This window comes from Carica papaya, chromosome 1, assembly GCF_054855325.1.
Source record: "Carica papaya isolate Zhongbai chromosome 1, ASM5485532v1, whole genome shotgun sequence".
NCBI classification, from domain to species: Eukaryota; Viridiplantae; Streptophyta; class Magnoliopsida; order Brassicales; family Caricaceae; genus Carica; species Carica papaya.
Window position 1 is genome coordinate 21,795,912 of NC_142309.1, and position 24,075 is coordinate 21,819,986.

General features: G+C 34.2%; 4 protein-coding genes and 2 non-coding genes across 13 annotated transcripts; 5 read left to right on the plus strand and 1 right to left on the minus strand.

Moving 5' to 3' along the window:
* Positions 1 to 416: 416 nt before the first annotated feature.
* FBP (Inositol monophosphatase family protein) lies at positions 417 to 4,704 on the minus strand. 5 transcript variants are annotated; one of them, XM_088221479.1, is made up of 13 exons: positions 4,174 to 4,700; positions 3,908 to 3,955; positions 3,726 to 3,800; positions 3,581 to 3,642; positions 3,404 to 3,470; positions 3,158 to 3,268; positions 2,948 to 3,034; positions 2,510 to 2,580; positions 2,363 to 2,428; positions 1,401 to 1,487; positions 1,229 to 1,304; positions 1,107 to 1,143; positions 417 to 705 (listed from the first exon to the last, which is right to left on the minus strand). In XM_088221479.1, exons 1-12 carry the CDS (start codon positions 4,330 to 4,332, stop codon positions 1,123 to 1,125), a joined length of 930 nt encoding a protein of 309 aa, XP_088077605.1. In that variant the 5' UTR covers positions 4,333 to 4,700; the 3' UTR covers positions 417 to 705; positions 1,107 to 1,122. The 5 variants fall into 5 exon arrangements, with proteins under 5 accessions (XP_088077605.1, XP_021903567.1, XP_021903566.1 ...); XM_022047875.2 differs by lacking the exon at positions 1,107 to 1,143 and having other exon boundaries at positions 4,174 to 4,342; positions 4,431 to 4,699; XM_022047874.2 differs by lacking the exon at positions 1,107 to 1,143 and having other exon boundaries at positions 4,174 to 4,351; positions 4,431 to 4,699.
* A 1,900-nt stretch (positions 4,705 to 6,604) lies between these two features.
* LOC110818737 (ubiquitin interaction motif-containing protein) lies at positions 6,605 to 16,197 on the plus strand. 2 transcript variants are annotated; one of them, XM_088221481.1, is made up of 8 exons: positions 6,605 to 6,744; positions 6,885 to 7,390; positions 8,741 to 8,819; positions 11,988 to 12,139; positions 13,207 to 13,330; positions 13,473 to 13,658; positions 14,666 to 14,737; positions 14,856 to 16,197. In XM_088221481.1, exons 2-8 carry the CDS (start codon positions 6,972 to 6,974, stop codon positions 15,678 to 15,680), a joined length of 1,857 nt encoding a protein of 618 aa, XP_088077607.1. In that variant the 5' UTR covers positions 6,605 to 6,744; positions 6,885 to 6,971; the 3' UTR covers positions 15,681 to 16,197. The 2 variants fall into 2 exon arrangements, with proteins under 2 accessions (XP_088077607.1, XP_021903398.2); XM_022047706.2 differs by having other exon boundaries at positions 6,636 to 7,390.
* Positions 16,198 to 16,787: 590 nt separating this feature from the next.
* Positions 16,788 to 18,544, plus strand: LOC110818851 (Ubiquitin carboxyl-terminal hydrolase family protein). The gene is made up of 2 exons (XM_088221483.1): positions 16,788 to 17,234; positions 17,332 to 18,544. Exons 1-2 carry the CDS (start codon positions 17,200 to 17,202, stop codon positions 18,530 to 18,532), a joined length of 1,236 nt encoding a protein of 411 aa, XP_088077609.1. The 5' UTR covers positions 16,788 to 17,199; the 3' UTR covers positions 18,533 to 18,544.
* Positions 18,405 to 23,672, plus strand: LOC110818853 (cytochrome b-c1 complex subunit 6-1, mitochondrial-like). Of its 3 annotated transcripts, none has more exons than XM_022047867.2 (5): positions 18,405 to 18,544; positions 21,141 to 21,182; positions 21,264 to 21,348; positions 23,123 to 23,209; positions 23,293 to 23,672. In XM_022047867.2, coding segments are annotated over exons 2-5 (207 nt in total). In that variant the 5' UTR covers positions 18,405 to 18,544; positions 21,141 to 21,180; the 3' UTR covers positions 23,326 to 23,672. The 3 variants fall into 3 exon arrangements, with proteins under 3 accessions (XP_021903559.1, XP_021903557.1, XP_021903558.1); XM_022047865.2 differs by having other exon boundaries at positions 21,141 to 21,164; XM_022047866.2 differs by lacking the exon at positions 18,405 to 18,544 and adding an exon at positions 20,447 to 20,565 and having other exon boundaries at positions 23,293 to 23,542.
* LOC148270443 (small nucleolar RNA snoR26) lies at positions 22,470 to 22,556 on the plus strand. Its single transcript, XR_015816033.1, has one exon. It is a non-coding gene; the product is annotated as a small nucleolar RNA snoR26 (small nucleolar RNA).
* Positions 22,669 to 22,755, plus strand: LOC148270444 (small nucleolar RNA snoR27). Its single transcript, XR_015816030.1, has one exon. It is a non-coding gene; the product is annotated as a small nucleolar RNA snoR27 (small nucleolar RNA).
* Positions 23,673 to 24,075: the final 403 nt, after the last annotated feature.

Below are 24,075 nucleotides of genomic sequence, written 5' to 3' on the forward strand. Positions count from 1 at the left end.
ATTTTAAATTAAAAATTAAAAATTTAAATATTTATTAATCTTGTTATAAGAAAGAGGTAAAACTTGGATATTTATTTTAAACTATAACTTATATAATTGTTGAGTTAAAACTTGGTAGTTTATGTTTTTTGTTTTAAAATGTTTCCAAAATTTACAAATAAAACTAATAAAGATTGTTGTGCTAATATAAAAATTTTTAATTACATTATGTTTGTGGTATATAAATCGTTATATTAATTTATGTATGTCACTATATATTTTTTATATCTCTTTCGAAAAACATGAAACATTTAACCAATAAATATTTTCAATTCATGTATATAATTTTTATGGCTTAAAAAAACATATTAACATCAACTTTTCCATCATTATTATTTTTTGGAATATATATAACATAATAAAGTCAGCTCCAACTATGATGTCAAATATATGAATTATATTTCGCAAATCGATCAACAATTATATCGTTTCATTACAAAATAAAATGCAAAAAGGCTTCTACACTATGAAGAAATTATTAGAGATGGAGATGTAGACATGTAGTAAGACAATGTAAAGAGCACAGAAGAACAGGAATAAAAAGTTTACTATCTATTATTTTCTCTCTTCTGCAGCATAAAGTGCCTTGATTTCCTCCACGTCATCGTAGCTGCCAAGAAATATAGGAGACCGCTCATGTATCTTCTTGGGAACCAAGTCAAGAGCCTGGGAAAGTAACAGTGTCTTCGTCAGATGCTGCTTCAAAATTTAAAAGAAAAACTCTTGGAAAAAGAAATATAAACTTGAGCAGCTGACCAGAGTTGGCATACACTCGCGAGGTTATGAACTTAAGGTAAATCATTTATTTACATGCGAGTATAGACAGACATCCATATTCGGTGGGTGTGTATATAAGTGGACAGACATATCCAAAGCCAAGCAATGAGACAAAAGACCGACTATATTGTCATGATAGATTCTGACTCTAAACCATCTAATTAAATATAGAATTGTTTAACAGATATTTATGCTTGTTTCATAGTCATGGACAGAATATATGAACATATCTTTTTACATCTCCTGATAAGGAGGTATCAATCATATGACTTCATCAAAAAATAGGCTACCCGACAGTATTGCAATTCAAGCACTTTTCTCCATTCCCTAGTTTATTGGCACAATAACATACATATAAGTGGTTAAATAGTTGCTAAACTTTGTAATAAGTTAGGGTTAATAAAGACAATACCCGTTCCTTGCCAGTGAATGCCTGACCTCCCGCTTGTTCCACCAAGAATGACATGGGAAAGACTTCATAGAGAACACTAGTACATGCAGATAAGATAAAAAATAACTTGTAGGTTAATTCTCATGTACTCACTAGTCATAGCATACTAATATCCAATCTGTAACCAACATACCGCAATTTCCCGTTGGGGCTTTTTTTATCAGCAGGGTACAAAAAGATGCCTCCATAAAGAAATGTGCGGTGAACATCAGCTACCATACTGTTCCCAACGACGTGTATCATCATCATAGGAAAATAAAGTAAATATAATAAACAATGTATATAAGCACAGACCATTGGAGAAAAGAAAATATAATAAACAAAAAAAACATGCTTAAAATTGCAATGTCTATAACCAAATCGAGAAAACTTTTTAAGCCACTCGTGATTCCACCAGATTTATGCTGCAAGTGAATGGATAATATATGCACAAGATGTAAAACGTGAGTTTGGTAATCCAGGATCATCAGCGTAGTTGATTAATATATACCCAAAAGGATTTCTCCATAGACCATTCATTAAGTAGGGAAGAACTTTCTATAATTTACGGAATTTGTATGCATGATGAACTTGTGGGACTAGATTTTAGAAAGGTCATTATAAATGCACAAGATGATTTGGTAGTCCAACTTAAACAGTTGATATCAGTAGTTGACGGGAGTAGCTTGCAGCTAGTAACATGCTTATTATGCTATTAACAAATTCCGGCTTCAATAGTCTTTTTCACTTCAATGATGGAAAAGGGCATGAATGTTTTTAGATACATGTCAAATTTAGCAAAAGAATCTTTATAATTTTGTAGACGTATCATCAAATTTGATACCACAAAAAAGATTGGAAAGACAACTTGACAGAATGTGGATCAATGATGAAGTAAACTTTTAGCAAATATAGTTTCTAAAGCAGAGTAGAAAATGACAGTGTTATTATTGGAAAGAAAGAACTCTTTGCTGATACCCTGACATTTGTTATACAACCAAATATATAGCTCAGCCACTTATCTTGATCAGTCTTATTATTCACTAGTGGCAGAAATCCAAATCATCATGACCCAAACATTTGTAACTCCTAGACCAGGTTGAGAAAAGATGTTACCTCCCAACATATCTCAGAGATTTCGGGGAAGAACCATCTTTTGGAAACTTGCAATTTTCAACATACCTGAATTAATCAAAGAAAGTCAGAATCTGCAAGCAGAATAAGTGAAAAAGATTATATGTTGCCAGATTACTCTCAACATACTTGGCAGTTGGACCATCCCAGTTCTTTGCATTTCCTTCATTTACTGAATAGATCTTTCCTTTCTTTGGTATCTATGTAGAAAAGTAACAAACAGATTCTAAGTACTCCAAATCACACAAGGAATATTTATAATAGAGAACAGATTTGTCATAGATAATGCAGAATGCCCTCTGAAGAAACAAACACTGTTTCATTCCGGTGTAAGGGAAGGGAGTGATGCATATGGCACTAAAATCAATTCAGTTAAAAGACAGTGCAAAAGAATTCTTCTCAGATGTTCCCCACAATATATATATGAAAACAAAGTCATAAATGTTTTAGGGTGCTTGTCAAGATAATTTGAAACTTGTAGCACTCGATACATCTTTCTGGACCAATGTCATCCCCTTGATGGCTTATCATAAGGTAAATGAAAATGTAATGATTCACTGATAATACCTTTATATCTGGGTGAGTCAGAATGAACTCTCCAAGAGATGGATCCAGGGTAAAACCATTAACACCACCTCCAGTGCTCAGCACAAACTGAAAAATTCATTGCATTTGGAAAAGTATCAATGAATTATACAAAGTATGAACTGATCAGGAACCCGTTTCATTGGACAAATTTTCATGATTCTACTAACGCAAGGTTTATTAGAATTGTACCATGCAAGAGCTTCCGTACATGCAATAGCCAGCTGCCAACATATTCTTCCCAGGTTGCAAAACATCATCTATGGTTGGTTCGTCATCTTTCACCATGTAAATTCCAAAAATCTAAACAGAAAACAAGAGATTCAATTGAACACTTCCATATCAAGTCAAGTGATCCCATACATGCTTTGGGACACTACTGGGATAAAAATAATCAACTCGAAGTTGAGGATGAAAAAAAAGGTTAAAAAAACAGACCGTTCCAATGGAAACCCCGCAGTCAATGTTTGAGGATCCATCCAATGGATCAAAAACAACACAGTACCTATAGCATTTCAAAAGCCAATTAGGAAAAAGGTACTGTCAAAACAAACAGAAATTGCAGACACGTTTGAAACAGAACAATCGTAAGGTAACAGAGAGCAATGAATTTACTTTCCACGCTTGGAGCACTCAACAAATGTCGCCTCTTCATCTTCCTCCGAGACAAGGATGCACTGACAAAGGGTCCAAACTGTTAGATGGAATCATTAAAATTCAAATAGCTTCTGAAAAAGTCACAGTCGTCCTCATGACTCACCGTTCGACCACTGCTTATCAAGGCCTTGATAAAAACCTCGTTTGACAACACGTCCAGCTTCTTTTGCTCCTCACCCTTCAACGAAAGCAGGCAATTGCCATCTCAATTTTTTTTAAAAAAAAAAAGAAATTAAAAAAAAAGCTGTAAACAGAACAGAAATGGTGAACTCAGAAGAGACATACCTGAACATTGGTATCTCCAGCTAGTCCAATGAGCTTAGCAAGACCAGCCTACTTCAGAAAAAAGAAAATAACAAGGCCAATTAGAGATTAAAAAAGAGTTTACTCCAAGTTGTATTTTCAAATAATTTCAGTGGAAAAAAAAAAAAAGAAAGTCGATTTAGTCCGAATTTTTTAATAACCATAGACCTTAATTAGGCCACCCAAATCATAATTAAAATAAGAACAAAGCCGAAAAAAGAATAAAAAAGCAAAATGATAAAAATAACCTTGTTGACGGCAGAGCAAACGAACTTACAGCCGAGAACGATGTGACTGAGGAGGATAGTGAAATCACCGCGCGACTCCGGGTGCTTGGATTGCTCGTTCAGCACGAAGCGAGTTATGGTCATCAAATCGGTCCTGTGCGCCTCCGCCGCGTGATCCATATCTTTCTCTCTAATGAAGCTGCTCTATCAGTTCAGCGCCTCAAAGAACTAAGCGAAGATGAAAGCGAAATAGATAGAGAGAGGGAATTATCGATTACCGAGAATATTGATCGGTTCGAGGAATGGAATTGGATAAATATGACAGAAGAGGGGGGACAGGGAGGGTTATCTGGTGGAGGAGACGGAATGATCGGGGGAGACACGTGGCGGGAGGTGAGTGAGGCAGTGAGGGAGTGGTCTTCAGTTGTCACTGTGAAGATATCATTAACGGCTTTCGTCTTCTTCTTCTTCCTCATGTCTGGTGGTATCTGCTTCGGCGGTTACAGCGCGCGAGCATTTTTTTTTTTTTTTTTTTTTTTTTCCTCGGAGAGTTCGTTGTATGGTTTTAGTTCATTATATTATTTTTTCTGTTTCGCATCTTACGGCTCGGACTAAACAACTACTAGTTAGTAATACGAGGTCCTAATTTTGAGTTGCACTGTCATTTTATTTATCAATTCTTATAATTAATTATATTAATTAATAAATATCATTAATTAATTTATTATATATATATATATATATATATATAGGATGGGGTGGTGGAGTCGGAGGAAATTCTGACCTTTTAAAAAAAATATATTAGGATAATATCTCTTTTTTTGAGAAATGAAACAAAAGATTCCTCTATTTTAAGGTAAAAACTTTTTAAAAAAATTATGAACGGATTTCTGTTGAAGATATTTGCGGGATTTAGATTCTAGCAAATCGGAAGCGTTTACTATAAAGCTATGAACTCTTGGAATCATATTTAACAATTTAATTTTTATGAAATATTTCAAATTTAATTTTACTATGGTAATTATAATTAGGAACTAATTGTGAATTTAAAAGAAAATCGACTAAATAAAATATTGATATTAATCTTTAAATGTATACAAAAAAATAATTCTTTGTGTTTTTATATAAGCTCTAGCTGATCAAATTTTTTCAAAAATTATTTATAATTTTGCACATTTTATTTAACTTGTAATAATTAAATGTTAATATTAATGAAAACCATAACTACCAACTATTTTGTTTGAGTAAAATATATGATAATAACATATGTAAATGAATAAAAAAATATTTATAATAACTATTATTTTCAACTTATTTCATTCATATTATTATATAAAATATTTATATTTTAATTAATTTTGTGTATAAATTTTTTGTTATTTTGATTAGGAATTACTGAAATAATTTTGCAAGGTATATGCTAAATTGTAATGAAAAAATTTAAATTGAAATATAATATGATCATTTATTTACAATATTTATATTTTATTTAAAAATATTAAAAAGTGATTATATATATTAATGTTAAAAATTAATTTATTATTAAATTAATACTTCAAAATATTTAATTAACATAAAAAAATAATATATTTTAAACAGTTTGACCAATTTAATAGAACCTTCCAATTATAACTATATAATTATTTATAGAAGACTTATATAATTGATGTAATTAAATTATTTACTTTGATGAGAGTTAAGTTTACTATTCATTAAGTAGTTATTTTATATTAAATTATTCATTATAAAAAATTATCTATTTTTAATATAACTTTTTTCTATATTGATCTAGAAAATATCTTTAAATTATATGTTATTAAAATATGACATGAATAAATAAATAGTTTAATATTAAATTAATTCACAGTAGTTTAATATTAAATTAATATTTTTTTTAACATGATTTTGAAAAATATTCGAATTTGAATAATTTAAATTACATTAAAAAAATATTAAAATATTAATTAATTAAATTAAGTAATATATACGCATTTGGTAAATACACATATATATTTCTTTTTTCTTTACTTTCTTTAATTAAAGTAGCCACTAGAAGTTAAAAATTCCACTAGTAGTTCGCTAACGGAAAAAAGCACAACCAGTACGAAGCCTCATGTTCGTGAAAGCGAAATTAAAAATTAGAAAGATCTAACGGCTGTAAATACATAACTGAACCACTGACTCCACACGAATGATTTTACGCAACTACTCCACACCTCCGATTTACTCCAAGCATAGATTCTCTGACAACTTGAAACAAAAACGCTTTCCTCTTCTCAAAGGGAAAGAAAGCAAAGGCATGGCTCCCGTATTCCCCAAAATGCCATCAACATTGCCATGATTTCGAATTCACTATCTTCGGTACAATGGAGGGGTAAAACAGTCTTTAGGCACCAATGAACAGATAAAACGTTACCGTTCTTCCTGGTCCAGCTTGTACAGAGACACGTTACAGTTTTCTTTCGGTATAAAAGCTTTTTTTTACGGTTTTAACCTTGTGCAAGATTTTAATCCTACTTTGGCAGTTCCTATTCGTATCTTCGTTCTCAAATCAAAATCTTCTCATTTATACTCGATTCATTTGCTGTACTGGTGCGTGAAATTCCAAACCCTAACTTGTTAGGGTTTAGATTTAAATTCAAAATCCATTATGTCGGCTCTTATCAGTTACTAATATCGAAGTGAATCTTCTAATTTATATAATTCATTCAATTCATTTGGTCTGCGAACAGTTCAAATCATATCCGATTTGCAGACTCGAGGAAAAGCCCTAATTCGTTAAAAGTAGCTCCTTTTTCTGTAATCTGTGAGGTACTGCAATGGCGGATCAACAAGAAGAAGAGGACCTGAGAATGGCTTTGAGGATGAGCATGCAACATACACCCCCGGAGCCGAAGCGGAGTAAACCTCGGGACGGAGCCGGTGCCTGCGTTGGAGCTACAGCAATTTCTTCGCCGGAGGAGTCGCCTGAGGCGAAGAGCCGGAGATTGCAGCGCGAGCTCATGGCCTCTGCAGCCGAAAAGCGGATGTTGGCAACGAAGAGTGCCTCTTCAGCTTCACCGATCAAAGTTTCCCATGACAGTGCCGTTTCTGTGAGTAAAGAGAAGGAATTGGTAGCGGTAGAGGGTAATTCCGGGAAGGAGTTATCGCTGGAAGATGCGAATCAGTTGTTGTTCATGGTGTTTGGTAGTGAGGTCTCAAAGGACATACTTGCTCAGTGGACTAATCAGGGAATAAGGTATGTGTTTTGGTCTCTCTCATGATCGTCTGTGCGCTGAATTTCTTGAATTGGGTTCAAGTTTGTGCTACGATATATCTTCAGCTGTATTGCGCCATGGTCATTACGAGACTTGCTCGAGAAGAAAGAAGTGAAGTCTAGGGCCCAATTTAGATACGACATTTTCTAGGTTTCCAGGAATTTGGTTATTGAAATGGATTGTTTGCCATATAAGCAGCAGTTGAACTTGCAGAATTTTGACAATGGTAAACTATTGTTTTCTGTTTTTACCTCACAAAGCTACTCGATTAGAGATGTACCTAAGGAAGGTTGGTGCAACTGTATATGGGGTAATAACATTAGTCCCTTCCAATGTTTTATGGTAATAACATGACCTGTACTTAGGAGAAGGGAAGCTTCAGCCTTCAAGCTTGTGGGTTTATGGTATCAAATTGGCTATTTTTGGATATTGCATACGTCATTTATTGTACGGTTGGTATCTCTTTTAAAATGTATTTTGCAGACTGGTGGAATTTATGTTGAGGCGTCATAGGACAACAACTAGGTGCACTGTGATAGATCATGAACATTCTTCTATCACTAAGGAACCATGAAAAGATTAACATAAAGAAATAGATTGTAATTAATTGAACCAAATAATAATTTACAACTTCCATGACAAAGTATCCGTGCTTTCTATCTGCATCAGGTAATAGAAACATTGGTTTATGAGCGATTGCTAGGTGGAAAGTTATTCGAATGGGAGTAGAAGACAGTTTTTTCTAGAGAAATTCATGGACTTTCTCCAGATCATTTTCCACTGATTGTCAGCATGATGTGGAATTTTGAGATTCCCAAGGTCATATTACACTATGGAAAACTAATCTTGATTACTAAATTGCGGACAACTTTTGACCATATGACATGAACTCCTGCAAAATGTACTCAAATACATGATTCTTTGTCCTAGCCAGCTTACTAAAGGCATTACATTCCATGGCTGTTATAATCTTTTCTTGGTTTAGGTTGTTAAATAAAGGTAATGATACATTTTGGTTAGTAAATTATACTCTTCATCAAAGAAAAAGGAAAAGTTGGATATTGGGGATGAAATGTACTTGGAAAGGAACAAAATAGGCAATCTACTGCTGGAAATTTGTGATGAGTATGCATCATTATTTTTCTCTTTCCCTGTCTGTATATATTGCTTATCTTTTGCTTGAGTTGGGATCTCAATTCTTGTAGAAAGTTGTCCTGCTGTTTGGATTGGCTACAATTGTTTCTAGTTTCTTATGGTAATTGAACAAATTAATTTTATTACAGGTCATTTGCATAGCCTTTTTTGGCTAATGTCATGTATCTTTCCCGCAGGTTTAGCCCTGATCCAGAAACATCTATGGGCCTAGTGCAGCATGAAGGTGGGCCATGTGGCGTCTTAGCGACCATACAAGTAATTCCCTTTTTTCTTATAGTGGTGTATATGAATTATCTGTAACTTGCAGTATTTGGATTTTAAAGTAGTTTTCTGGAAGCAATTCTTTTTGTTATGCGTTGTACTGCATCTGAACTCACACTAAACTGCTTTTCCTTTCTTGAATATGCTGGTTTCTCTTTTTTTTTTTTTTGTCAAAAAAAATCCCTTAAGACAAATCAAAACCCAGAATATGTTAACCTGTAGATGTCAAAATAGCTAATATGACAATAATACTCGTAGAACGGCATTGAGTTGATGGGACAATTTGGAATTCGGCTTTCTTGTGGGAATTGAGCTGAAATGTTGCTCTACTTTTGTTGAATGCAATAACACTGCTCGTTGAATAATGTTGCTTTTTTAGAAGAAATAAAACCTTCATTCGTAAGGCCCAAAAAGGTCACAGGAAAAGACTTTGTTAAAGTGTTAATGGCGTACTACCACCAAATGGGAGAGAAATTCTCCTTCTAGCACTACCACCCCAAGGGACTTCCAAGCGCACAGTACAGTGGCTACCAAACCACCAATCACCCGCTAACATTGAGAGACATTCCAAAGCAATCTTCCCAAAGGAGCAACGGGGTTCTGCCTGAGGAAGGCTTTTTTTCCTTTTTTGCACAAATGAGGAACTATTTATTCTAAAATATAACTATATTCTACATATGTGGGTCCAGCCATTAAAGTCCAGATAAACTTTATATGCCCCTTTTCAAATTAGTGAAATGTTTTTCAGAATGTTCAATACATTGAGTGTGTGAAAGTATGGTAGTCTTTCTTCAGTGCTAGGGTATTAATTTCATTTCATCTATTTCTTAGTATTATATTAGACCTACTCGAGAGTAGATGAAATTTGTTGAGAGAAGAAATATGAATACATTTTAAGGAAAGGGCACCAAGGGGGTCTCACTCACATACGTTCAAAGGAATTAGTTAAGATGCTAATAATATTGGACCAAAATCTTCTTGCCTAAGTGTTGGTTCACCTCTTAACAAACAGATAAGGTTTTGAACCAATTATACCTAAATGTCACCTAATCAGATTCAATGCCCTCTAACACTGTCCTGTCTCTACCTTATCCCTTCATGGCATTATAGAAGAAGATGGTTGAGGAATTTGTTATGGAATTTGTTATCTAATTGACAGATTGGGATCTCTAGAGTAGATGGAGTTATTGATAAAGAAGGTGAACTTTATAATTCTTATTGTAATCACCTCCTTTTTCTCCATCCATACCCCAAGGTGATAGTGCCTCTACTCTTTAACACCCCCACACGCCGCCACCCCCCTGCGCCCAATAACAATCGGCATTGGATAGATTATCCAATTCTATCCATTTTACATACATTGATGGATGGAAAGGAGGGAGAGAAAATTTTTTGGAAGATTACAGAGAGTGTGCTTAATGAGGGGTAAGCCTACCAACCTTGCATTAATAATTCCTTTTCTAGCAAGATAAATCTCTGGTCCATCATATTGATGATTGGATCCCACACGAGATTCTGCGGATTAACACCCTCCCTCAGTTTGTTGCTTATAAAATTCCATTCTTTCTTAAATTTTTTTTAGAAGAATGATATTAATAAAGCACCAAGAGGCTGCCACCTTGAAATATAAGAACTTTACAAATCAATCAAAGTATCTATTTAGACCCCCCAATTCTTCATCAGAAAAAAGAGAACGACTCTTAAACAAAAATCTAGAGTCTAGAACCAAAAATATCTAACTCTAGTAAAAGGAGAAAGTTCTTTGTATTTAGTTGTTTGCAGATGACAGACATGGTTAGAGAATTAAAGAATCTAAAATATTTTTGAAGAATTTATGCATTGATGTAGTTGCCATATGACTTTCTTAGCAATGAATTAGTTTTATTTTTCCTTAAAAATTGGACATGTTTTAATCTTTTCCCAAATAAAGTTGTAATTGATAAGTAGAACTTTATAGGCACTTATAGAAGTTAGAAATTGTTGTTACTATTATTGTTTGCATAGTTAATGATAATTTTCTAGGGATTTGTTTGACACTGGATCTAGAAGTTACTGATTTTAGTTTCTTCTTGATTTGCAAAGGGAATTAGCAGCTATCCTGTATTATTTTTTTCTTGTCTTTTTTGCTTTATGTTTTATTTTGTTGGGCTTGCTGTTATTGGATTCCTTACCTCCTTCATTGTTCGTATCTTTTCTCGCTGTCTAATCATACTTCACTTTCATCTCCCCCAAAAAATCCTTCCAACTCATTCTTCTACCCAATTCTTCGGGTCTTCAGTTTATTGGAATTTTCTTGTAGCTTTTGTGAGTCTTTTTGGTTTCAGTAGAAGATTCTCTACATTTTTCTGAACCTCAGATCAAAGTTTTGCTTATAGATATTGCTGAGAGAACAGATCCCCCTACAGGCTACCGAATAGGTATTGTCTGTTGTTGATGAAGACCAGAAACTTCTTTGTTTTTCATACATTCTTATTGTTCTTGGTGGACTTAACTTTATTATGTCATAAGTTGAAGTGATTGAGAATGTGAGGGTGCAATATGAAGGGGAAAGGAAGATGGGGATCAGGTGCTCCATGTTCACTGGAACTAAATAATCTTGGATCTCATTCAAATAGTTTCAAACTGGGTTGAAAAATGTTTCTGTGCTCTTAGTGGGCCTGTTGAGTACTCAGTATGAGACTGCATAAAACTCCTTTACCCTTCTCGTTTGATTCACCAAAAGAGGTTTGGATTAAGCTGATGGATTCATATGTTCTGTCGAAGTCAGTGCTTGACTCATTAGAAGTTATAACCTACATTGGATCTCACAAGATGTTTGGTGAATTATTTGATAGAATTTAGTGAATTTTGGTCCTGATTTACTTTTAGCAGTTGTTGAAGCCAGAGAAGGAAAAAAAGTGGGAGGGTAATTTTCAAGGTGTTATATTCCTCTCAGAAAAGGGAAAAAATTATGATGTTATCTTATGCTTATTTTCTTCATTTTTTGCTAACATATATCTAGAAAAGCAAATATTTTGATGGACTTGTAAATCTTTGTACATGGGTTGCACCCTCTTTATGCTCTTGATTATATACATTTTTTATATCAAAAAAATATATCTAGGAAGAGCATGCTATATTTTATGATATTATTGCTGAAAATACCTGTCTCTGATTGTGCAGGCATTTGTCCTCAAGTACCTTCTTTTCCTTCCAGATGAATTAGGTAAAGTTGCACCAAGGATAGCACAAAATTTGGCTCCTGGGAGGCAATTTAAAAGCCAATATGTTGCATCAAGTAACTTTTCTTCTCTTACTGAAGAGACAAAAACAAGGTGATGAATTCTTCTATAAGAAATTAAATATAATGTGAATTACAGAAGATTAGTGAGCTTTTGGATCTAAGCATTAAGAAGGTTGCTGCCTACACATTCTAATGGGTTACTAACATCTTAGCAATTTGTTTAGGCTGGATGTTGCTCCATGTGCTTTCTTATCTTAATTGATTTGCCCTTTCAGTTGTCATGTTTCTCATGTTTTCTGATCAGTCTCTGTAATTATGGTACACGTCATCACACTAGTTAACCTGTATCCATAAGCAATCCAGTTCATTTATCTTAAATTAGTTTATGGTTTGTAATAATTCGATTGATTCATGATGGTGGCTCCATATATTGATAATGATGATCTATGATGTAGTTCGATAGTAACTTTAATTCGTAGATTTGTTAAGTGTTTTATGAAATTTAATTCTTAAAATAATATCTCTTGAAGCTAAGGTGTTTTCATTGTTTTTTTGCCAACTTTTTTCTATACTTGATGTCATTTTAAATCTTTCAAATCTTTAAATCTATATTACAATATGGTTTGGACTGGGGTTTTGGACCTGGCTTTGGACAAGGGTTTGCACCAGCGTAGCTTTGAGTGAATAATTCATGGATCTTTTGGAGGACTTGGAGTGACATAAAATGTCTAGTTACGTATAAATCGTCCTGTCGCACTTTCTTGCCAACTGATCTTTGGTAGGATGTTTAGAACTTTGCTGTTCGGATTCCCATGGTCTGTTTGGTTCAAATTAGATTTCATTTATCAATACGTGAAAACTGAAGTTTGGTACCTTATCTACTCAAGGGTTAGCTTTAATAATGTTCAGCATTACCTTATATATGCCTTCCAGGATCATTTAAACCGAAGAAATGTGAAAATTTTCCACATTCCTATTATACTTATCATTTTTTTTTTTATTATTCTTATGAATTGGTGGCTTTTAATGAGTTTTATTTTATTGATGGCAATTTATATTGTGTTTCACTAGGCTAATTATGTGTTGCAATGTTGTTATAGTTCTGTTATATTTTGCTTTCTATGTAATTTATTTGTCAGTTCATCTTTTTGTCTACAGAGCCCTGGTTAGAAGTATGGGTGAGATATTATTTTTATGTGGAAGTAATAAACAGGCTGTTATTGCTTCATTGAGTGCTATTAGTGAGGATGGTAAGGGATCTGACAACAATACAAAGGATGAGGTTGGTTAAATTTGTGTAGTGATCAATGTACTTACTAAAAAAGTTAAAATGAACTTATGCAGCACTTTCTTGAACATTTGCGTTATGGAGTTTCTTTTCCCCCTCCACATCGTTCTTAGTTCATCATCGTTCAATCTCGCAGATAATTGCAAGAGCTCTTGATGGCCTTTCAATGGAATCGGCATCCGATTTACAGAAAGTTCTAAGAGTTGATGCATACACTTCTCAAGCTAGTGCTCTCCTGAGGCTTGAAGCTATGATTCCTATTTTCCAAAGCCGTATGGGGGCATTGCTATTTCTTATTTCTGCCTTACTTTCTCGAGGACTGGTATGCCTGTTGCTTCTCTTTTCAATAATCTGTACTAACATTTTAATCTTAAAGGGCTGGAGATTATTGTGCACACTCATCAGAACATTTCTTGAACCTAATGGAAACTAATCATTTGCCTCAATGATATTAAACTTGATGGGTTCAAAGGTCGAAGCACAGAGCAAAAGATTGCTGATAGTGGAGACAAGGCATAAGCCTCAAGATGAGCAATGAACGTCATGATTATGGAGATTATATTATTATTGTAGCCTTATGGTTCGGAGGCTGATTTTATAAGAACTAAAAATGCTTCTGATAGTAGGATGACATACTTAGTTGGAGGATAGAATATAATGCCTCTATGAGATTTAAAAATCACTATGAAGTGCCTGCAGCTTTAGGCTCAAGTAAACCGGGATACAGTAACTGTGTCATCCTACTTTCAGAAATTTGTCCCACCAATAGTTTTTCATCTTTTTAACTTCCTAAAGTTATAAATTTCATAACTTATTTTAGTAAAATGGCAATCTGAGGCTAGAGATTTTTTATTGGAAGCCGAGTATTTGCAGTACTGGAGCTTTGCTGCCGGAAATAATGATATGGAATCACAACAGGGCAGGAGTTGCCAGGTGGCAAGTAAGCAAAAACAGAACAGGCTAGTAATGAAAATGGCAAAGTTTCCTGCCTGCAGACATGTAGTAGCTTATTTCATGCCTGGGCGGGAACTGACACCGATAACAAGTAGTAGTTGTTTTACATGCCTGCGTACATGTACAGTAGCTGCATTTAAATGTCTTCTTAGGAATTAGACAGACTACGTTCATGTGCATGTTTATGGAGTTTCAAAGTTTCTTGGTTAGCATTAATAGAAATTAAAGAAAACGTTATTAAAAAATTTTTGCAAAATAAAATTTTTCAAAGTTTTGCAGTACTTTGAGATGCTTAATTTTTGTAGTGAAAAGGAATATTTTGTTTACTCTTCAATAGCAAAATCCTAATTATCTAGAAATCTTGTTCATCTTTAGGATTCTGTACAAGCTGACAGGGATGATCCTAGCTTACCTCTTGTAACTGCACCATTTGGCCATGCTTCACAGGTATGAAGACTGACTATAAAGTCTAATCTTTTCCCGTCTGACCTGCTTTTATTTTTGTATTCAATTATTTCTATGTTAAATTTAAACTTGCATTCTACTATTTCTCGTTTTGGAATAGGAAATTGTGAACCTGTTGTTGTGCGGGCAAGCTGTACCCAATGTGTTTGATGGAAGGATGGATTTGGGAGGTGGAATGTTTTTGAAGGGAATTTCCAAAAACGTGGAAGTTGGATTTCTTACTTTACTAGAGTCTTTGAATTTTTGTAAAGTCGGTCAGCATTTAAAATGCCCAAAATGGCCAATATGGGTTGTTGGGAGTGAATCACATTACACAGTTCTATTTGCTCTTGATATCTCTGTGCAAGATGAAAATGAGCTGGAAGAAAGGGAATCACAGATACGAAAAGCTTTTGATGGACAGGATCAGAGTGGAGGAGGTGGTTTTATTGGTGTCGAAGGTTTCCATCAAGTGCTCAGAGACACAGGTATCCGGCTCCCACCGGAGAAGCTTGATAACCTTAGCAGCACGGGCTTTATTGTATGGAGTGAGTTCTGGCAGGTTATTTTAGATTTAGACAAGAGTTTAGGAGGCCTTAAGGATTCAACTGGATTGATGGGAAAAAAGGTGTTTGATCTTTATCATTTTAATGGGATTGCTAAGTCAGATTTGAATGGTAGCCAAGCAATTTTTGGCGGTGAGACTCCAATTCAAAGACCAAGGCTCACAAAATTGAGGGTTTCAGTCCCTCCAAGATGGACTCCTGAGGAGTTCATGGCAGATATGGCAGTGTCCTCTGGTTCTGGTGGGAATGAGTCAGGTGGAAAAGACACCGAAGTGACGAAACCTGAACCTTCTCAGCATGCACCTTTGGTTGATTGCATCAGAACAAGGTGGCCCCGTGCAGTTTGCAACTGGGTTGGGGATCCTCCCAGTATAGTCTGAACATATGGTGATGCCCTCTGGCTATCTTAAAATTTTATAGTGTTTGAACACGGAGGGTGCAAGATTAGCAAGGGAAATTGGCAGAAGGCAGCGCTGCTCCTTGAGCTCAGGAGAAGTTAAAATTATTTTCTTCCTTCAGTGGTGGTTTTATATATAATCTAATTTGATTTTGAGATGTGAAGAATATTGAGGGGGAAAAAAGAGATTGTTATATCTGATGTGTAAAATTCATTTGGAACCTTCTTCCTTGATCAGTGAAGTTTTTCAAGTGGGAGATGTCAATAATAGATCTGTTGAACTTTTCTGTAGCATGAACTTTCAGGACCTAACCAAGCACTGCCTGCCTTGATTATCCAGTGCGTTGGAAAGCAAACCATTTTAGTTTTAGGGTCTTTAAATGCGGTTCATGTTGAAGGTCTCAAGGGATTTATTACAGTCATGGAAAATTCAAAGCATCTTGCTAGACGATGTTTACCTTTTTTATTTCAAAAGTTGAGCATAAATTTTGTTACGTTCATCATTCTTCTTTTTTCTTTCTCTCAGGTCTTACCACTTCCATCAAAAAAATATTTAAAAAATAAAACATTGAGGACGCATATAGAATAAATTTAAAATTTTAAGTATGCATTTATTTTATTTACATGGAATTTCACACTCATTTTATTTTTTATTATTTTAATATGATTTATATTTTCCTTAATTCCAAGCATCACTCATTTTTTTAATAAAAGTTTTGATAAAGAATTAAAGTATTAAATAATATTTGTGCCAGAGATTATACTGTATAAAATATGTAAGAGTTGGAATTAGATTTTCTTCCTTGACCCTAAAGGAAGTGATTACTTTTTTAATTGTTAGCAATATGTTACTATTTTCATTCTATGAATTTTATTCTGTAACTTTTTCATATATATATATATATATAAAGACATTAAAGCAGTGCATATTTATTTTGCAAAATTATTTTTTGCTTTTTATTTGGATCAATTCTTAATTTTTATAAGAAAAATGGAAGTGATCTGTCATTAAAAATTTTAATTATAATAAATAGCATAAAAAAGAAATTAAGTGGATAATTAAATCTGAATCAAATGAAAATTTAAAGCCATAATTTCCCAAACTACAAAATGAAAAATTAGACAAACGCAGTTTCTCGCATCAGTTCTGCTATAATTCACTGGCCAGAGGAAGTCTCCTGCTTACGATTAGAAAGCCAGGGAAGTCATAGAGCCAACAGTAAGAATCTCAGATACACCATTATCTGGGTTTTGGCTTCTCCATCAATCTCCTCCTTTCCATTTGCTTTCTTTAACAAATTTTCGGCGAGAAAACTTGCAGAAAATCATCAGTCCCAGTCCCAATTTTTTACAAAAAAGTCTGAAGAATTTCCCTTTCTAATCCTTAAATGGTTTTAACTAATCGTTTCTAATCACTTTAATGCTTGTTGGGTCAGCTATATGTATGTAATTCCCATTGTAAACTTGGTTTTCTCTATGCTGGTTGTACGTCCTCCAAGTTGATGAAAAAAGTTCAACAAGAGGAACGGTTTCTTCTGTAAGTAACTTCCGCTGCTTGCTAATCAGCGTATGATGATATTTAAGGCGTTTCTCCAGTTGGGTAATTTTGATGACAGACTAATTTTTTCTTCAAGGTCTTTTGATCTGGTTCGAAGATTCTCACTTTGGTCAATGAAGAAAGACCCAGATCTTGAAACTTCTCTTTCGCGCAACCGGAGATGGATAGTGAATAACCAGCTCAAGAACATTATACTGAGATGCCCAAATCAGGTGGCGCCAGTTAAATATCTCCAGAAGAAGTTTAAGACTCTTGATCTTCAGGGAAAGGCTCTCAATTGGCTTAAAAAATACCCTTGTTGCTTTGAAGTTTATCTCGAGAACGATGAGCATTATTGTAGATTAACAAAACGGATGATGAATTTGATTGAAGAGGAAGAGGCTGTGAAAGATTCTCAGGAGCCAGTTCTTGCGGAGAGATTGGCTAAGTTGTTGATGATGAGTGTGAATAGGAGGCTTAATGTTGTGAAACTCAATGAGCTGAAACGTAGTTTTGGGTTTCCTGATGATTATGTGATCAGAATTATACCCAAGTACCCAGATAGATTTCGAGTTGTGAATTATAGTGGGAGGAAAAGTTCAATGGAGATTGAGCTTGTGTCATGGGACAATGAATTAGCAGTTTCTGCAGTTGAAGGCTCTGCAATGATGCAGGGTTCTAGGCCTAGTTTCTCGTGTTCTTTGCCTTCGACATGGGTGAAATCATGGGAGAGATTTAAGGAGTTCAATGCTATTCCTTATATTTCACCTTACATTAATCCTAAAGATTTTGTAGAGGGGTCAAATGAGATGGAGAAGAGAACAGTTGGCTTGGTCCATGAATTGTTGTCATTGACACTATGGAAAAAATTGTCAATTGTGAAGCTAGGCCATTTTAAAAGAGAGTTTTGTTTACCAGAGAAATTGAATGCTTTGCTGCTCAGGCACCCTGGCATATTCTATGTTTCAAATAAATATCAAATTTATACTGTTCTCCTTCGAGAGGATTACAGTGGGTCAGAATTAATTAATAAGGATCCTCTAGTGGCTGTGAAGGACAAATTTGGGGAGTTAATGCAGGAGGGTCTTTATGAATACAACCGAAGGCGATACTTGGTGAATATAGAAAAGAAGAAAAAGAAGAAAGGTGTGGATTTCATGAGGTTGGAGAAAAAAAGGAAAAATGTAAATTCTGAAAATTCAGACCAAGATAATACTGGGGATAAACTAGGTGGTTTGTTTGATTCAGAAGAAAGGAAAAGGTTTTATAAGGTTCTTTTTGATGATGATTCCCGGTGAGATTGAGCTCAGGTAACTCTCCTGTTTTCAGTCTCTTTACCATTACAGTTATTTACCTTCAGTATAGAGATTGTTTTTTTAAATAAGAAGTATAAAGAATTATATTGCTATAGATACCAAGAAGGTGTTAACTCATGTACAAAAGTATTTACAAATCAATTAACTTATCAATAAGGTTTCCTAAATCCTTCATTGACAGTGGGGAATGACCCATTAATGAAAACCAAGGCTGGAACCATATGTTCTTGAGGACATTGAATCCATTCTCATCATCCTCCTATCAAAAACCCTCTTGTTTCTCTCCTTTCAAACGGTCCAAAAAAAAAATTAAGTGGAATTATGTCTGCGTATGTACTTCTACTCCCGATGCCCTTCCACGCCTCCATCTCTTCCCTCACTGAACCTGTCATCACCCAACTGATACCTAGCAACCCATAAACCATTTCCATAATTTTTACACCATCAAATACCACAGCAAAATGCTTCTGTTAAGCACAATGTCAGTGGCAAAATATTGGATAAAAGAAAAGGACTGACATATTAGGTGCATCATCTTATTATCTACCCTAGGTATGTAAGTGAATTAATCTCAGATATGGGATGTCTTCTTTGAATTTTTCATTTCCCAAATCATCTGCCTACCATTCTTTTCTTATCTACAGGGAATATTTTTGTGCATTAACATCTAAATCTCTGCATATCCCTTTGCGTGTGTATACTGCTAATTGATTTTCAAAAAAAGTGCTTCAGGGACTGAAACAGTGTAAGAGGATAATTGAAATAGTTGAAAAAAAATGGAAACTAATGCACTATGGCGGTTGGTTCTTCCTTTCTTTCTTTCTTAGGTTGTTCTCAACTTGGTAGTTCCAGCATGGAAGAAAAGTTGTTTAATATGATGAGAATATGGTGTCTACGCGATAAAGACACTGTTTTATATATAGTGTATATGACAATTTAAGGTTAATTTATCGAATCCTGTTATTAATAAAAGAATAAAAAGCACAATTCGTCTTTGGTTCCTGGATAAGTTTATGCTGTATCTATTGTTGTTTCAGACCCAAACCATTTCAATATAAATATGTAGTTGAAGTTTCTTCTTGAATTGCACAATGGGTGTTTATAACTTAGGGAAGTTAACAAATGATGACCTCGCGTCATAAAATTTTTGTTGCTTTTGAAGTTTCCAGGTTTGTCTTTTAATTGGAAACTTGCTTCTTTCTCTTGGTGGCATGCTTCTTTATTTTAACCAGAAGAATATCTTTCGCTAGGTTTGTTTTGTTGTCGTTGTTCTTGCCTGGACTTCATTGCCTTCAAAGTTCAAGGGTATTCCAAGGAGGAGATCCATTCGCTATATGTTTTATTTTGACAATTGGATTCTAACAGTTAACATTTGGAATGAGTCAGTTTAATCCTATTCTATTTATACTGAATTCTTAGTTCTAATTCTTATATCAGTCTTACTACATAATTGTTGTGTTTGGGGTATCATTACCTCTACCTTGAATCTTTTGATGGTGGGAATTCGTTTAATTCTTTAACATGAATTTCTTCAAGGTGAGGATGATGGGTCCGTGATTAAATTGTAACTACTTATAATAACATGAGAATTAAAATTAAGAATTGATTAGGATATGAATCACATTGAAAATGATCGGAAGGTAAAAAATAATCACCATATTCATAATTTTTTAATAAAAATTTATTTATCCAATTTTAATATTTATAATTAAGGTAGTGTAAGTAATAGAATATAAATATTTATAATAAATTTTATATTTTTTTTAATAGTTTAATTTCTTAAAAATAATCTTACTTCTTTTTCTATTTAAAGAAAAAACATAGAGTCAGGGCAACATACTAATTTTCCAACTGGACTGGTTAGTAACGCGGGCGTGGGCCACATCGTTGACATCAACTCCCCAGTCTAGCCCACACTTGGCTCTTTAAATTTCTGAGTCTAACACATTACTGACCAAAAAGAAAGCTCTCCAATTAGCGATTCCCGATTCCCGATCGTCGCTCTCCGAAGCAAGGTACGGTTTATAGACTCCACATGTTATATTCCTTCTTCCCATCCCAAAGCTTAACTTTCAGTATTTGATGTATCTCCACGTTCAGGTTCCGTAGGGCAGCAACTTGATTTCACTTCTTGGTTTTTTACCATTGTTCGTAGTTTTGATCCTTGTCTTGTGCAATTCATGTCGCTCTCATATAATCCTCGATTATACTCTTTTCCGCTGCCAAATTTTTGAAATGAAGGATATATTTTCCGAAACAGGGTTCAAACATCTTGTTTGATTAAGAAGCATAATCGGTGAAGATCTGAAACCTTTTCACTCGAAATGGGACTAATATCTCAAACCTGATTGTTACAGGATAGTTATAGAACGAAGAACTTAAGTTGATGGATGGTTTAGAAATTATTCGATGGAATAAAATTATCAGTAAATGTTTTATGTTGATATGATTTTGCTTGTTCTGAACCATTATTTGTATTTATTCTACCGGGGAACATGATAATTAAATTATTAATGCTCAACTACTGGTATGTTAAATTGGTGTTCTTTTTCTATGCTATGCCTGATGAAATATGATGCATTCCGTGCAGGAAAAAGCAGGCACGTTTCCTTTGGTAATCCTCGATCCCAATGTGCGTATGGATTTCGGCTTATCAAGTTTCTTTTCTTTGTTTTCTCTGTTGCTAAATGTATTATAGCTTTTGAACTTTCAGGGCACATGAGGAACTGGTTGATCAAAAGAAGTATCTTGAGGAGTCTTGCAAAAACAAGTGTGTGAAGCCTTTAATTCAGTATGAGGTAGAGCTTTTTGGCTCTTGATATTTTTTTGTACTAGTAACATGTATGTGTTTGGGTTATTTCTACCGATGCCTCTTTCTTTGTTTTCTGGTGAAGGATGATAACTTTTCCATTTAACCTTGATGCAATTATTTAGTTGTTTCTCTACAAAAAATAATTAAGATGAATGTTGAAAATTGACAATGAAGAAGTTAGGATGTTAAGATTCTTTAGCCGCCAAATCTTCCTGCACTTTTTCTTTTCTCTGTATTACTTTTTTCCATCTAAATCTGCTCCATAAAAATCAGAATTGGAATGTTCCATTGTAATTTGGTCGGTCAATATTGATCACTTAGACAGTGATCAAGTCTTGAAACCTAAGGTCTGGGAACTCTTACATCAACAAGTGGCTCTGATTGTTGGAGTGCTTTGCTTTATATGGCATGCATGATGAATTCTATGCTACTAAATTTCTGAATTTTCTTAGTAGTTGTTTAGGATTTCCTTTTTCTTCTTTCTTTCTGGTCACAAGCTTTGTTCTTCTTTTACTTTTTGGTTTAACTGAAAGTTTTGCTCTGTTATGAAAGGTAATGCACCTAATATGTTCCCTTTAAGAAAAAGAATACACATAATATAATCCTTCACAATCTATATATGTTATTAATGCTATATATATATATATATATATATATATTCTTCCCTACGTATAGAGCACGTTATTTTTTGAACTCCAGACCTAGGAATTGTACCCAGTCATAAAGCTTCATATTGGAGCACTGTTCTACTGAATCCAAAAGCCGGGTACCCAAAATGATAAACCACAAAACACTGCCTACAAGGAGGGTGGATTACAATATTGCTCAAGACCTGAAAATTTGTGAAATGGGAATGTAAAATCTGGAAAAGGCTCAATATGTTGGTTGAATATGTAGAAATTGATATTTTTTTCCAAGTGCAACTTTAAGACATTGAGAGAAGTATCTTCCACATGCCTTTTGTTCTGTTGAGTTTTTAGTATTATAGGATTAGCCAAATTGTTCTTTGTACTCTTAGCGGTGTCTATTATCCTGTAATTTTCACCATTCGTCTTTTTTTTTGGGGGGGGGGGTGGGGGGGGGGGGTTTAATTGGCTTCTTAAGGTATGAGCATCTATGTGAGTTGTTAAAATTGTTATCCATGCACTTTGATTGTCAGTGGAGAAACTTGTGGGAACTGTCTCTGAGATGCTCTTTTCCTTCTTGTTTTTTCATTTTTTTTTAATGGAAAAGCTTCTGTTCACTGTTTTGCCTAAATTTTTGAAATATTTGGGTTATCCCCAGCGAAGCTTCATTTTTTCATGGCTTTGGATCGTTACTTGTATTCTGCATTATCTATCTGCAACTTCCCAAGAGGAACTTGGAAGATGATTGTAACATGCTGAGATCCTTGGAGTTTTTTTTTGCTATATATTTGTTTAATGTCATCTGGCTAATGGGTTTAATTGAATCCAATTTAAAGAAGAACAAGCTTGGAAAATGTTCTTGGAAATAGCCTTTTCAAAAAGGATCAGTCTTCATCTTCTCATCCTTTAGGCCTGTTGGTTGATGGTTTCTGTGATGGCAACTTAAATTTTTTTTATTAGTCATTACAAGGCTGTGTACATTAAAAAATGCCAAAGTTGGATTAATAATGTTAACTGGAAACGGTTTATAGATGCTTATGCCTGGATCAACAAGTATGCCATGTTGCATGGAATAGATATGCATTAGAAGCGGTATTTGTTGATTGACAGTTTGATTGTGTTCTCTTACTACAGGTTTGTGTTAAGAGGATTGAAGGTGATGATGGTGGCAAGCATTGTACGGGGCAATACTTTGATTACTTCTCTTGTGTTGATAAATGCGTAAGCATGGTTCTCATCTTATTTCCCGTTAATCTTGATTGTTGATTTGGCTTGTTAGCTGAACTTGGCTTCTTCCAATACAGGTTGCTCCAAAATTGTTTGCAAAACTGAAGTAACTCTGGAGAGTTGCTAATGTAACTTTCTTGTTTAGGTTCCTCTCTTCAGTATCAGCATAAGGCCAAGTGATCCTTAGGCCAGTTTTGCAATCAGAACCATTCGATATTGTTCTCACGTGCCGCCTTATTTGGATACAGTTCATAAAGAATACACTTGTCTTCAACTCTTTTCCCAATTTCCAGATTTGGCTACTTCAAACTAGTGACTTTTGTTTCATCTCGCTTTTTCCTTCCTTCCCCCCTAAAACGTTACCGTTTTTGTTTGGCCATTATCCATTGTCAAACTTCATGAAATTCGCTGCCCAATCTGCGAGAAATATTATATTATAAGCTCGATTCATGCCGAACCAGTAATTTACAATATGAATGGGGATTGGTACACTTAAGGATAGTGAAGGAAAACGTAATTTATCTCCATTTTTTGTTATTATAATGTCTATAACAAATAAGAAGTAAATCCTGAATTTTTTATAAATATTTGTGATTTTTTAGTTTCTTGACAAGAAATATAAAAGTTCAAGGCTAAATTAATTAAAACTAAAATAAATTTTTAAAATTTTAAAAATAATATGTAATGGTAAAAAACTAAAACACAATGAATTTTTTCATAAAAAATATAAGATTAAATTGTAATTAAACATTGAGAAAGCAACTATGACTTCCTTAATTTTTAAAATTTGAAAGCTAATATTGAACTGAAAAAGAGCTTCTTAGATTATATTTATCATAATTCACAAAATTATATGCTTT